General features: G+C 47.0%; 1 protein-coding gene across 1 annotated transcript; it reads right to left on the reverse strand.

Annotated features, from left to right (window-relative positions):
• Positions 1 to 7,868: 7,868 nt before the first annotated feature.
• Positions 7,869 to 8,772, reverse strand: LOC119341501 (chaperone protein dnaJ 11, chloroplastic-like). The gene has a single exon (XM_037613378.1). It carries the CDS (start codon positions 8,573 to 8,575, stop codon positions 8,210 to 8,212), a length of 366 nt encoding a protein of 121 aa, XP_037469275.1. The 5' UTR covers positions 8,576 to 8,772; the 3' UTR covers positions 7,869 to 8,209.
• Positions 8,773 to 12,331: the final 3,559 nt, after the last annotated feature.

Here is a 12,331-nt window from a genome sequence, read left to right on the forward strand (position 1 = left end):
TGTTTTCAGCCTTGGAGACCGCCTCCTTCAGGGTCGCCACCTCGGTCGTGGCCCCTGCAACATTTAAGTTGGTCCTGTCATTATTTGCAACCAAGTATTTCTACATACATTTACATGCGGTATTACATACCCTCCTTGTCCTCGAGCTGCTTCTTGGCACGGCCGAGCTCGTTCTCGGACCGCTCAAGTCTTCCCTTCAATGCATTGACCTCCGCAGTCAGTGCGGCAGAGGTCAGCAGCGCAGCCTGCATTCCCATATCGACATATTTTTATTAGACTCCTGCGTATATCTTTTTAGATCCTCAGCTCGGCTTTTCTTTCCAAACGCCGAACCGAGCATCAGGGGCTACTGTCTATGCGGTAACATTTTTATATGTTTTGAACACATACCTCAAAGCCTGTTAACAGACTTGCACAGGCTTCTGTTAGCCCGCTCTTGGCGGACTGAACCTTTTGAATCACCGCACTCATAACAGTGTGGTGTTCCTCGTTGATGGAGGCGCCGTTAAGCGCCTCCAGCAAATTGTCCGGCACCTCCGGATGGACGGAGGTCGCCGGCGGCGTAGGCTTGCCCTTCTTATGAAGGCGCCTCCTGTCGGATTCTGGAACCGCTGGTGGTTCCAGAGCAGTGTCCGGCCCGGGGCCGGACTTAGACCCCTCCGAAGCTTTACCCCCTTTGGGCCTGGAATCCGGGAGGTCGCCTTGAGGCGCCTCCAGGACCACCTCCTCCTGGTTCGGCCCCCTTCAGGACCCCACCTCAGCGTCATCCGCAGGGAGAGGGGAGGAGGCCGTCGGAAGTGAAGCGCTGTTCACATCCGACGAATTCAGGGAGCTGCTCGACGAATCGCCGAGCTGAGCTCTAGGCGGACTGCATGATTAAAATTCGGCGTTAGACATTACCAAATAATAGAGGAGCGTCATGAGTCATTCGGGTAACCGGACACTTACGATTTTGCCAGGGGCTTGACCCTAGATGGCCATTCCTCCCCGCCGTCTTCGGCATCAGAGGCGTAGTCCGGTGGAAGGGTCTTCCCCTTCTTGGACCCTCCGGCCTCCCCAGTTGGGGCGGCCTTCCTTTTCTTTCCTCCCCCCGTTGGAGGAGGAGAGGCTTCTTCTTCCTCCTCCTCGTCTTCCGAGGCGGAGGGCGCGTCGGGGTTGTCAGGCGATGAATCCGATACCACCAAGCGCCGGGAACTCTTTCGAGTCCCCGTGGCCTTCTTCTTGGCCTTCTTCTCCGGCACCACGTGAGGTGCCGGAACCAGCGGCCCCGTCAATCGGGCGTCCGCTGGATCTTCGGGTAAGGGAGCCAGACAGCTAACCTGTCCGGACTTCTTTAGCCAGTCCTGTCAAATGTAGGGGAGTTTAGATCCCGCATATAGTCGGACTATGAAAGAAAAGAGTCCCGTAAAGGGTAGAATAACTTACCTCGTTGGCCTGACGCCGCGAGCTGAATCCGCGATCTTCGGTAGCGGATGTGGGCGCCTCGGCGCCCTTAAACAGCACCTTCCAGGCATCTTCGTACGTAGTATCGAAGAGCCCGCTCAAGGCTTGGTGCTGTGCCGGATCAAACTCCCACAATTTGAAGGCCCGTTGTTGGCATGGGAGGACCCGGCAGATAAGCATGACCTGGACTACGTTGACGAGCTTGAGGTTCTTGCTGACCAGCTTTTTGACACAGGTTTGGAGTCCGGTCAGCTCTTCCGAATCTCCCCACGTTAAGCCCGTCTCTATCCAGGAGGTGAGCCGTGTGGGAAAGCCAGATCGGAATTCGGGGGCCGCTTCCCATTTGGGGTCACGTGGCTCGGTGATGTAGAACCACCCCGATTCCATCCTTTTATTGTCTCCACGAAGGAGCCCTCGAGCCATAGGACGTTGGCCATCCGGCCCACCATGGCACCTCCGCACTTCGCTTGGCGGCCGCTCACCACTTTCGGCTTGACATTAAAAGTCTTCAGCCATAAGCCGAAGTGGGGCTGGATGCAGAGGAAGGCCTCACACACGACGATAAACGCCGAGATGTTGAGGATAAAGTTCGGGGCCAGATCGTGGAAGTCCAGGCCGTAGTAGAACATGAGCCCCCGGACGAACGGGTGAAGAGGAAAACCCAATCCGTGGAGGAAATGGGGAAGAAAAACAACCCTCTCATGGGGCCTGGGGGTGGGGATGAGTTGCCCCGCATCTGGAAGCCGGTGCGCGATGTCGTCAGACAAGTATCCGGCCGTCTTCAACTTTTTGATTTGCCCCTCCATGACGGAGGAGGCCATCCATCTACCTCCCGCTCCGGACATGATTGGAGTAGGTTGAGGTGGGCAGTGCGGGCTTGGGCGTTGGAGCTCGAGCGCGCAGGGACGAATAAGCAAAGGAGGAAGAAGGCGTGAATGGAAAGGGCGGATTCTTATCCCCTTAAATGGGTGGCCAAAACTACGAGCCCCCACCGGCCTAATAAAACTCGCTTATCTCCCAAGCGCCGCGGTTAATGGCGCGGTTGGGTTACCCACGCCCGTATTGATGAGAATACCGGAATAAGGGGACACGATCTATGCTTTGACAAGACGTGCCAAGGAAACCGCCTTGCTAAACACGCTGAGGTGGAACAGTAAAATGAATAAAAGCCTAGCCGTGGCGTGAGGTCACGCTACGGAATACGTCAGCAGATTACATTTGTGCAAATGTTATTCTCTCTATGGTGGCATGTGGAACTTATTTTGCAGAGCCGGACACTATCCTGGTGTTCAGCATCTTCTATGAAGTATTTGGAGGAGGAACCCGCCTTGCAATGCCGAAGACAACTTGCACGCTGGACTCGTCGTCATTGAAGCCTGGTTCAGGGGCTACTGAGGGAGTCCTAGATTAGGGGGTGTCCGGATGGCCGGACTATGACCTTTGGCCGGACTCCCGGACTATGAAGATACAAGATTGAAGACTCCGTCCCGTGTCCGGATGGGACTTTCCCTGGCGTGGAAGGCAAGCTTGGCGATACGATATGAAGATCTCCTCCCATTGTAACCGGCTCTGTGTAACCCTAGCCCTCTCCGTTGTCTATATAAAATGGAGAGTTTTAGTCCGTAGCACGAACGACAATCATACCATAGGCTAGCTTCTAGGGTTTAGCATCTCTGATCTCGTGGTAGATCAACTCTTGTAATACCCATACCATCAATATTAATCAAGCAGGAGTAGGGTTTTACCTCCACCGAGAGGGCCTGAACCTGGGTAAAAACATTGTGTCCCTTGTCTCCTGTTACCATCCGCCTAGACGCACAGTTCGGGACCCCCTACCCAAGATCCGCCGGTTTTGACACCGACAGATCCATTTTAGCAACGAATAACTTGCCTTCGGATCTGTGATAGAAGGTGTACCCAATAGTTACCTTTGGGTATTCTATGAAGACTCACTTCTCCAATTTGGGTTCGAGCTTATCAGGTTGAAACTTTTTCACATAAGCATCGCAGCCCCAAACTTTAAGAAACGACAACTTTGGTTCTTGCCAAACCACAGTTCATAAGGCGTCGTCTCAACGGATTTTGATGGTGCCCTATTTAAACGTGAATGCAACTATCTCTAATGCATAACCCCAAAACGATATTGGTAAATCGGTAAGAGACATCATTGATCGCACCATATCAAATAAAGTGTGGTTATGACGTTCGGACACACCATTAAGTTGTGGTGTTCCAGGTGGCATGAGTTTGTGAAACTATTCCACATTGTTTTAATTGAAGACCAAACTCGTAACTCAAATATTTGTCTCCGCGATCAAATCGCAGAAATTTTTATTTTCTTGTTACGATGATTTTCCACTTCACTCTGAAATTCTTTGAACCTTTCAACTGTTTCAGACTTTGTGCTTCATTAAGTAGATATACTCATATCTACTCAAATCATCTTGTGAAGGTCAGAAAATAACGATACCCGCCATGAGCATCAACACTCATTGGACCGCATACATCGGTATGTATTATTTGCAATAAGTCACTAGCTCGTTCCATTGTTCCAGAGAACGGAGTTTTAGTCATCTTGCCCAAAAGGCACAGTTCGCAAGCATCAATGATTCATAAGCAAGTGATTCCAAAAACCTATCTTTATGGAGTTTCTTCGTGCGCTTTACACCGATATGACCCAAATGGCAGTGCCACAAATAAGTTGCACTATCATTATCAACTTTGCATCTTTTGGCATCAATATTATGAATATGTTTATCAGTATCACTACTATCGAGATCCAACAAACTATTTTCATTGGGTGTATGACCATCGAAGGTTTTATTCATGTAAACAGAACAACAATTATTCTTTGATTTTAAATGAATAACCATATTGCAATAAACATGATCAAATCATATTCATGCTCAACGCAAACGCAAAATAACATTTATTTAGGTTCAACACTAATCTCGAAAATATAGGGAGTGTACAATGATGATCATATCAATCTTGGAACCACTTCCTACACACATCGTTACTTCACCCTCAACTAGTCTCTGTCTATTCTGTAACTCCTGTTTCGAGTTACTAATCTTAGCAACCGAACAAGTATCAAATACTCAGGGGCTACTATAAACACTAGTAAGGTACACATCAATAACTTGTATATCAAATATACCCTTGTTCACTTTGCCATCCTTCTTATCCACCAAATATTCAGGGCATTTCCGCTTCCAGTGACCATTTCCTTTCCAGTAGAAGCACTTAGTTTCATGCTTTGGTCCAGCTTTGGGCTTCTTCACGGGAGTGACAACTTGCTTGCCATTCTGCTTGAAGTTCCCTTTTTTTCCTTTCGCCCTTTTCTTGAAACTAGTGATCTTGTCAATCATCAACACTTGATGCTCTTTTGCATGTTTAAAATAAGTTTAAAACATAATTTTTTTTGCATGTTTAAAATAAGTTTAACGTGTAATTTAAAAATGTTCACTGTGAATTTGACAAAATGTTCACTACAATGTTCAGCATGTACTCAAAAAAATGTTCAATGTGTATTTGAAAATGTTCCACTTTTATATGAAAATGTTCAACCTGTTTTATAAAAATAATGTTGAATGTGCATTTGACAAATGTTCAACATGTATTCGGAAAAGAATGTTCAACATATGTTTGAAAAATGTTCAACGTGTATCTGAAAAATGTTCAAGTGTATGCTTAAAAATTTCCAACTTGTACTAAAAAAGTCGAGATGTATTTGAAACAATGAAGAAAAACAAAAAAAGGCAGGGGGGAAATCAAAGAAAACTGATACAGAAAACGAAAAGAAAAAAACAAGCAGAAGCTTCTAAAACCGCTCCATAAAATCTTTTCAAACCACTACAGGAATGTACGTTATTGGGCTGGACCGGTAGCTCAGCAGGAGGCGAGACGATTTTTGGTCTCGCAAAGAGAATAATAAATTCCAATTGACCTAAAAAACAATCATCCCCAAAATCCATAAGAAAAATAATCTAAAAAACAGATTATGATAACCAATCTATCAACACATACACTATCCATGTATGTATTGATAATATCTCCAAAAGTATTTATTCCTAAACATTTTACAGCTTCTTACTCATATTTAGGCGCAAAACATATTATGATAACCAATCTATCTATGCATACTCTTCGGTTCTTAATCATTATGGTGCAAAATAAAACTTATTTTTGATGAAATTGTATCATATTTGCTAATGCTCGATAGATGAGTCATACGTCTAACAAGACCAACAATTGCATTCATTCCCTAGACGCAAAATGGTTTCCTCCTCATGAAAGGTGGCTCCCCAAGTGACGAGGGTATCATGTCACCCACCGCCGCCGCCATCGGTCTGCCATGTCTCGCGTGGCCTTAGGGCCATGGAGGTGCGGTGGATCCTGGCCCTTGGCAGTGGGAGGGCCCCTGCTCCGGTTTTAGGTATTTTTTGAGTTTGGTTAGGGTTTCCTGCTTAACAAAGCGAAGCGTCGACGGCTCCCTGAAGATGGAATAAGGTTCTCCCCATCTAGTTCCCGTCCCGACGGTGCGTCTTGCATCATCGGAGGGTGTGTGGAGGTGTGTCTCCGAAGAATCTCACAGGATTTAGTCGGTGCTTGTCTTCGATGGACCTGTTCTGGTCCCGTCTCCGTTCGTCTACGTTGGCGTGTCTACATGTTAGACTCTTTCGATCTACGCCTCTTTTCATCGGGGTTGGTTGTTGGTTTGTTGTGCTGGTTTAGTGGGGCCTTAATACGACAACTTCCTGACTGTGTACTACAACAACGTTTATCTAACTCCGATGAGGTTGGGGCCATGACGACGGTGCACCTTCACGTTGCTCCAATAACTGTAGTTGTTGCTAGATGGTCTATGAGCCTGGACGTAATTTCAGTTACTTTTGATGTTCTTTGTACTGACATGATAATTGATGAATATATCAAAAGTTTCTCCAAAAGAAAAACAAGACAAATAATGGTCTAATCCAATGAAATGTCATACAAGTTTTGTCTTCAACATACAAGCATGGGACCAGATAGATATTGTAAAACCGAGGAACTGAGTCTTCTTCCCGAAATCTATCAATTATTCCACACTTACTTTATCTTATTATTATTTTTCAGTCATGCGAACTTACGACAGAAGACATGCATGTCCATAGTTTGTTTCTTAGCTCACTACCTGAAGGACGAGAAAGCATACTTCTACGCCAAGGGAAGCACCTCCAGTTATCAATTTTTTGGACTTCCCCTTGTCATTAATTTGGCTGCAGAATTTAGTGAGCGGTTCTTCTTTTTGAAATCTATTAATTATTTCAAGCTTATTTATACTTTTGTTTTCTCTAAACGATATGAACTCAGTGACAAACTTGTTTGCTTCTTAACTCGGTACCGCAAGGGCAGAAAAGGCATAATTATATGCAAAGAAAAACACTTCCAATCGTCGTTTCTTCACCTTGTCATTACTACGATTGTCTTATTTCGGTGCGGATTTACGGCATCGTCAGGCATGATTATCTCCTCGCCGAGAGATAACTTTGGCAACATGATCACAATACTCTTTCCTTATGTTATCAAAGTAGTGATGTGAGAATATCCCAAAAATGATCGCATGGACAGTGGCGGAGACGGGGGGGCAGCAGGACCCTGGCTCCCCCTCACATCAAGGATTTACTCCTCATTTGCTTATAAACAATGGAAAACTAGTCACTAGTTGCTGCTAAAAGCCTAATTTTCTATGGTTTGGTTCTCCCAACCCGATTTGACATCACTCCCCTCCCCTCCCCCATTCAATTTTTCTGGCTTCGCCACTGCGCATGGACTGCTCTCTTTTTTTTTGCGAGGTGGTTGTAATATTAGTCTTTTGCAACAAGAGCCTTGTTGCAATTGTGACATGCCCTTTGTTGTAATTGCAAACATTACTTTTTGGGGATGCTACTCATTTTTTGAAGCTCTTTGTTGCAAAAAAAAAAAAACATCTCTACTCATGGGCGTGTCCATTGTCGGGTTGTCTTCTCAGACTACACTGCCACCTTCTACCCCACCATCCAACCCACGCATCCCACCTCTCTCCACCTTCCTCTCATGCTCTCCCTTCCCACACCCACCTTCTTCCGGCAGCCACAGCTCGCCACCACCACAGCCATGTCCCACCTTAACCCCGCTATGTGTTGCGCGCGGCTTGCCCTATTGCCAGCTTCTTCCGCTGGCGGCCAGCGCGCCCTCGCCCTCCCCGTGCCGTCCTGTCCTGCCGTTGTTCGGGCGAAGGCGGCCATGACCCGTTGCTGCCAGATCCTGAAGCTGCGGGCCCTGGTCGGCGCTTCTACCTCTCTACAATCACAACAAGAGCAAGTTGCAAACATGTACTATAGTAGGTTGCTCCTGATCCGTCTGATTAAAACATGACGACCATGGAGACGTGGACGCGCATGAAAAGATCAGTAGTTTGACCTATGGTGATTCCCAAGAACTATACATATCTCTTGGCTTTAAGCCGTTAACTTACAGTGGACTAATTGATCTAGTAGTACATACTGTAGTTTGCATCTTGGTAATGATCGAACGCGCAGGAGATCTTCTAAAAAACGTCTCCCGCCGTCTCACGGTACACACGCGTCACCTGATCTGGGCCGTCCAAGAAGGATCGAACGACGTGCGGTAGCTGACGCGGTTTTTCCTCCGACGACCACGACCACAACAGCGCGCCATGTCTGAACCAAACGGCCCGCGGCCTGGCGAACGGGAAAGCAGAACATGCGTGTGTCCGGCCGTCCTACCAGCACTGGTCCGTCTCCCACGTCCTCCGCCGGAATGCTGGCCCCGTCGAGTCAGCCCGCCTCATCATGGTCCCCGCCGCGCGGCCGGCCACGTCCCGGTCGTAGCGCGCGCGCTCGTCGAGGTCGGCCAGCGTGGCGTAAGCCGCGTGCAGCCGGATGAAGTCCTCGTCGCCACCTCCACCGGCAGTGTCCGGGTGCACCTCCCTGGCAAGACGCCGGTACGCCGCCTTGATCTCCTCCCTGCTGGCCCCCGCGCCCAGCCCGAGCACCTCGTAGTGCATCCTTCCGGCCACCGCCATCGTCGCAGACGCCCGCGCCACGCGCCCTGGAAGGGAAACAGTTGCGGCGGCGAACGTAGCCATCGATGGTCCGCTCTCTGTTCTTGATCGAACCAAAACAGAGCACTTCTACTTCTTCGTTGCACTGTTGTCCGACCTCGTCGTCGTCGAGGAGAGCGGAGGCGCCGATGGATTTATAGGGGCTCCGGGGGTCTCTCAGTGGTGCCACTCGTACGCCCAGCACTCGATCTTATCTCCTTCGAGAAGAAGAAGAGATTATGTGTGAGCACCTGCCGCTGAGTCATGGTCCGGTTGCCGCTGCACCTCCTCTTCTCTTCTCTTCCGCCCGACAAAGGCGGAAAGGGACTACCCCTCCATCATTAACAATTCAGTCTTTTCAACCAACTTCCACCTATTTTACGCAACCTCCCCCTTTATCCGATTGGTACCTGAATTTTGTTCAGGTCTGATTTTTCCGCGCCACGCTTGTCACGCCCAAAGACCTGTTTTTGTTCTGCATACAATTCTAGGTGGCATATACCTCCTTTTCCAAAAAAAAAAAGGTGGCACATACCTCCGAGTTTTACCTATTTTTCTACAGGAGATTATAAAATTTTACTTCTGTGTAAGCAATTCTCTGATTTCTCTATGATGTGAAAATAAAATTCTCTGATGTTCCTACACCGTGACTTCATCTAGTTGTTCCTCAAGATTTTTTCTGCCCTTTGGTCATGATCATTTTTTTTAGAAGAACAGCGCACTTTATTTCATGTTTCAAAGTTTAGGGGAACACAAAGATGATTTGGTGGATCGATGAGCCACTTATGTCAGCCAATGTCTAGGGTAGTGGCTATTCTAGCTAGCTAATCTAGTGTGCCTCATCATTGCTTGCATCGTTGCTCATCGACGAGTTCACAACTCTGAAACTTCTGCTTACTTTCATTGATCTCCTGTAAGATCATGCAGTACTTATCGAGATGGACCGGGCTTTTTAGGTCGTTAATGACTCTCAGATAGTCAAATGTGATTCACACTCTATTCACGACCAAGTCCTTGGTGAGGGCGTGAGTTTCCCTACATGTATATGCTTCGAGCGTCGCTGGCTCGGTGACTCCCCCCAAAAATGCTATACGTACGGATAGTTACAGGACGGCTACAGACCCTTCCTTAACAACTCTTCACCGCCCCCCCAGATTTTCATCGGGTGGGGCCCGGCGCTCACCCTTAATCCAATTAAAACATGCCAACTCAATGATCAGCCTGTAAACTTAAGTAAACATCCGTACGTGTAGCATCTCCCCTGAAATACTACCACGGAGGCACCCAAAAATAAGTTGGTCTTGTTTCGGCCAATGATGCCCACTGCCCCGGTGTTGGATGATTTTGCCACTAGACCATCAATGTTCAACTTTACATGTCACTCTGCTGCGGAATCCATGCCATACTGTGCCCCGTCGCCGGAGCTCCAGTAGGTTTGGAACCTTGGTTCTTGGCTAGGAGATCCTGAAACTCATGCAAATACCTCTCGACGAAATGATGTGTAGACAGTGGGCTTTGTAGTTCAATCTCATGGACTGCCTTCCTCCTAGCCCACTAGATTGCCCACAATGTGAGAAGAACCAAGATGAAATTTCCCTGCTGAGAGTATTGCATAAACCGAGCAGCCACAACTTTGGGTCAGTAGTTTCATCGCCATAGATTGGACGTAAGGAATCATCATCACGCAATGACCAAATTCTCTTGGACATGTCGTAGTCCAATAATGCATGTTGTCGTGAGTCTACTGTTGTGTGACAAATCGGGCATGTTGCCACATGTATCATATACTCATACCGCCGCTCCCATTCCTACTTCATCGGATCTCCGATCACATAGGTTGGGTTACCACCATGGCAACTCACGCGGGCCTGATACCTATCTCACTCGATGCATTGTCTATCAAAATAGGCGATAGCCCTTTTAGTAAACGGGTCTACCAAATTCTTAGCCATTTGGATATAATCCAATGCTATCACTCTGGAATTCCTTAAATTTTTGACAGCTTTTAATCTCATTCTTATGTGTTTGTTGGACTTCATGTTGTCCTTTGAATTCTTTGATTTGACAATAACGGTATGATAGTCACAGTTAATAAGGATAGCCGGAACCGGCTTCTCAACCAATGGCAAGTCCATCAATATTCTCTCAAGTCCTATCTGCCACTAATACGACTCTACGTACACCGAACGTTTGCTTCCAACTAGATACGAGAAATAAAACTACGTTGTGGGTATGAAGAGGATAACTTTGCATGATATCGGAGAGCTAAAATATAAAAGTAGGTGTTGTTATCATAAAGTTAGAATATATTACTAAATATTGTAAATAGCGAGTGTGGAATAAGGATGGATCGGTGTGCGGAATTATCCTAGGCAATTGTTAACAAGACCAGTAGTCGTCATTGCAATTTCATATGAGGGAGAGGCATAAGCTAACATACTTTCTCTTCTTGGATCATATGCACTTATGACTGGAACTCTAGCAAGCATCCGCAACTTTAAAGGTCATTAAGGTAAAACCCAACCATATCATTAAAGCATCAAGTCCCCTTTATCCCATACGCCACAACCCCCTTACTCGGGTTTATACTTCTGTCACTCAAGCAGCCCACTATAAGCAAATCATGAACGTATTGCAACACCCTACAGCGGGAATCCCTCACGCTTGCGCAACACGAAGGGCACCATAGGACAGCACCAAAATAAAACATACAACTCATACCAATCTGGATCATCAATCAACCCAAAGACAAAAGATATCTACTCAAAACATCATAGGATGGCAACACATCATTGGATCATAATATGTGGCATAAAGCACCATGTTCAAGTAGGGATTACAGCGGGGTGCGGGAGAGTGGACCACGTAAAAGAGATGAGGATGGTGATGATGATGGTGATGTTGATGAAGACGATCACCGCGGCGATGATTCCCCTCCCGATGGCACTCTGGCGCCACCGAGAGAGAGGAGGAGAGGTTCTCCCCTTTGTGCTTCCTCCTCCATGGCCTCCCCCTGGATGGGGAGAGGTTCTCCCTCTGGTCCTTGGCCTTCATGGCGATGATGGCCCCTCCGGGATCCTCCTCCATGGCCTCCGGTGATGATGGCCCCCTCCGGCAGGGTGCCAGAGAGGTCCTAGATTGATCTCTCATGGCTACAGAGGCTTGCGGCGGCAGAACTTCCGATCTAGGTTATTTCCTGAAGGTTTCTGTATTTATAGGAGAGGTTGGCGTTGATTTCAAGTCAAGGGGGTCTCCGGGTTGTCCACGAGGCAGTGGGCGCGCCCCCCACCCTCGTGGGCAGCCCGGGACTCTTCTGGCCCAACTCTTTCACTCCAGGGGCTTCTTTTGGTCCATAAAAACTCATCAAAAATTGGCACGTCAATTGGACTCTGTTTGGTATTCCTTTTCTGTAGAACTCAAAAACAAAGAGAAAACAGAAACTGGCACTGGGCTCTAGGTTAATAGGTTAGTCCCAAAAATCATATAAATCAGCATATAAATGCATATAAAACATCCTAGATGGATAATATAATAGCATGAATACTTCATAAATTATAGATACATTGGAGACGTATCAGCATCCCCAAGCTTAATTCCTACTTGTCCTCGAGTAGGTAAATGATAAAAGAAATAACTTATGAAGTTGAATGCTAGCAGGTGCACAAGTTTGATCAATGATAATTTCAATCACCTTTTCTAGCATCATTATATGTCATAACAGTAGCTCATCTCATAAAACTTTTCATGATCAAGTAACAAGCTATTCACAGGTTACAGTATAGATCATAAACTTTCTTGAAA

This window comes from Triticum dicoccoides, chromosome 7B, assembly GCF_002162155.2.
Source record: "Triticum dicoccoides isolate Atlit2015 ecotype Zavitan chromosome 7B, WEW_v2.0, whole genome shotgun sequence".
Classification (NCBI taxonomy): Eukaryota; Viridiplantae; Streptophyta; class Magnoliopsida; order Poales; family Poaceae; genus Triticum; species Triticum dicoccoides.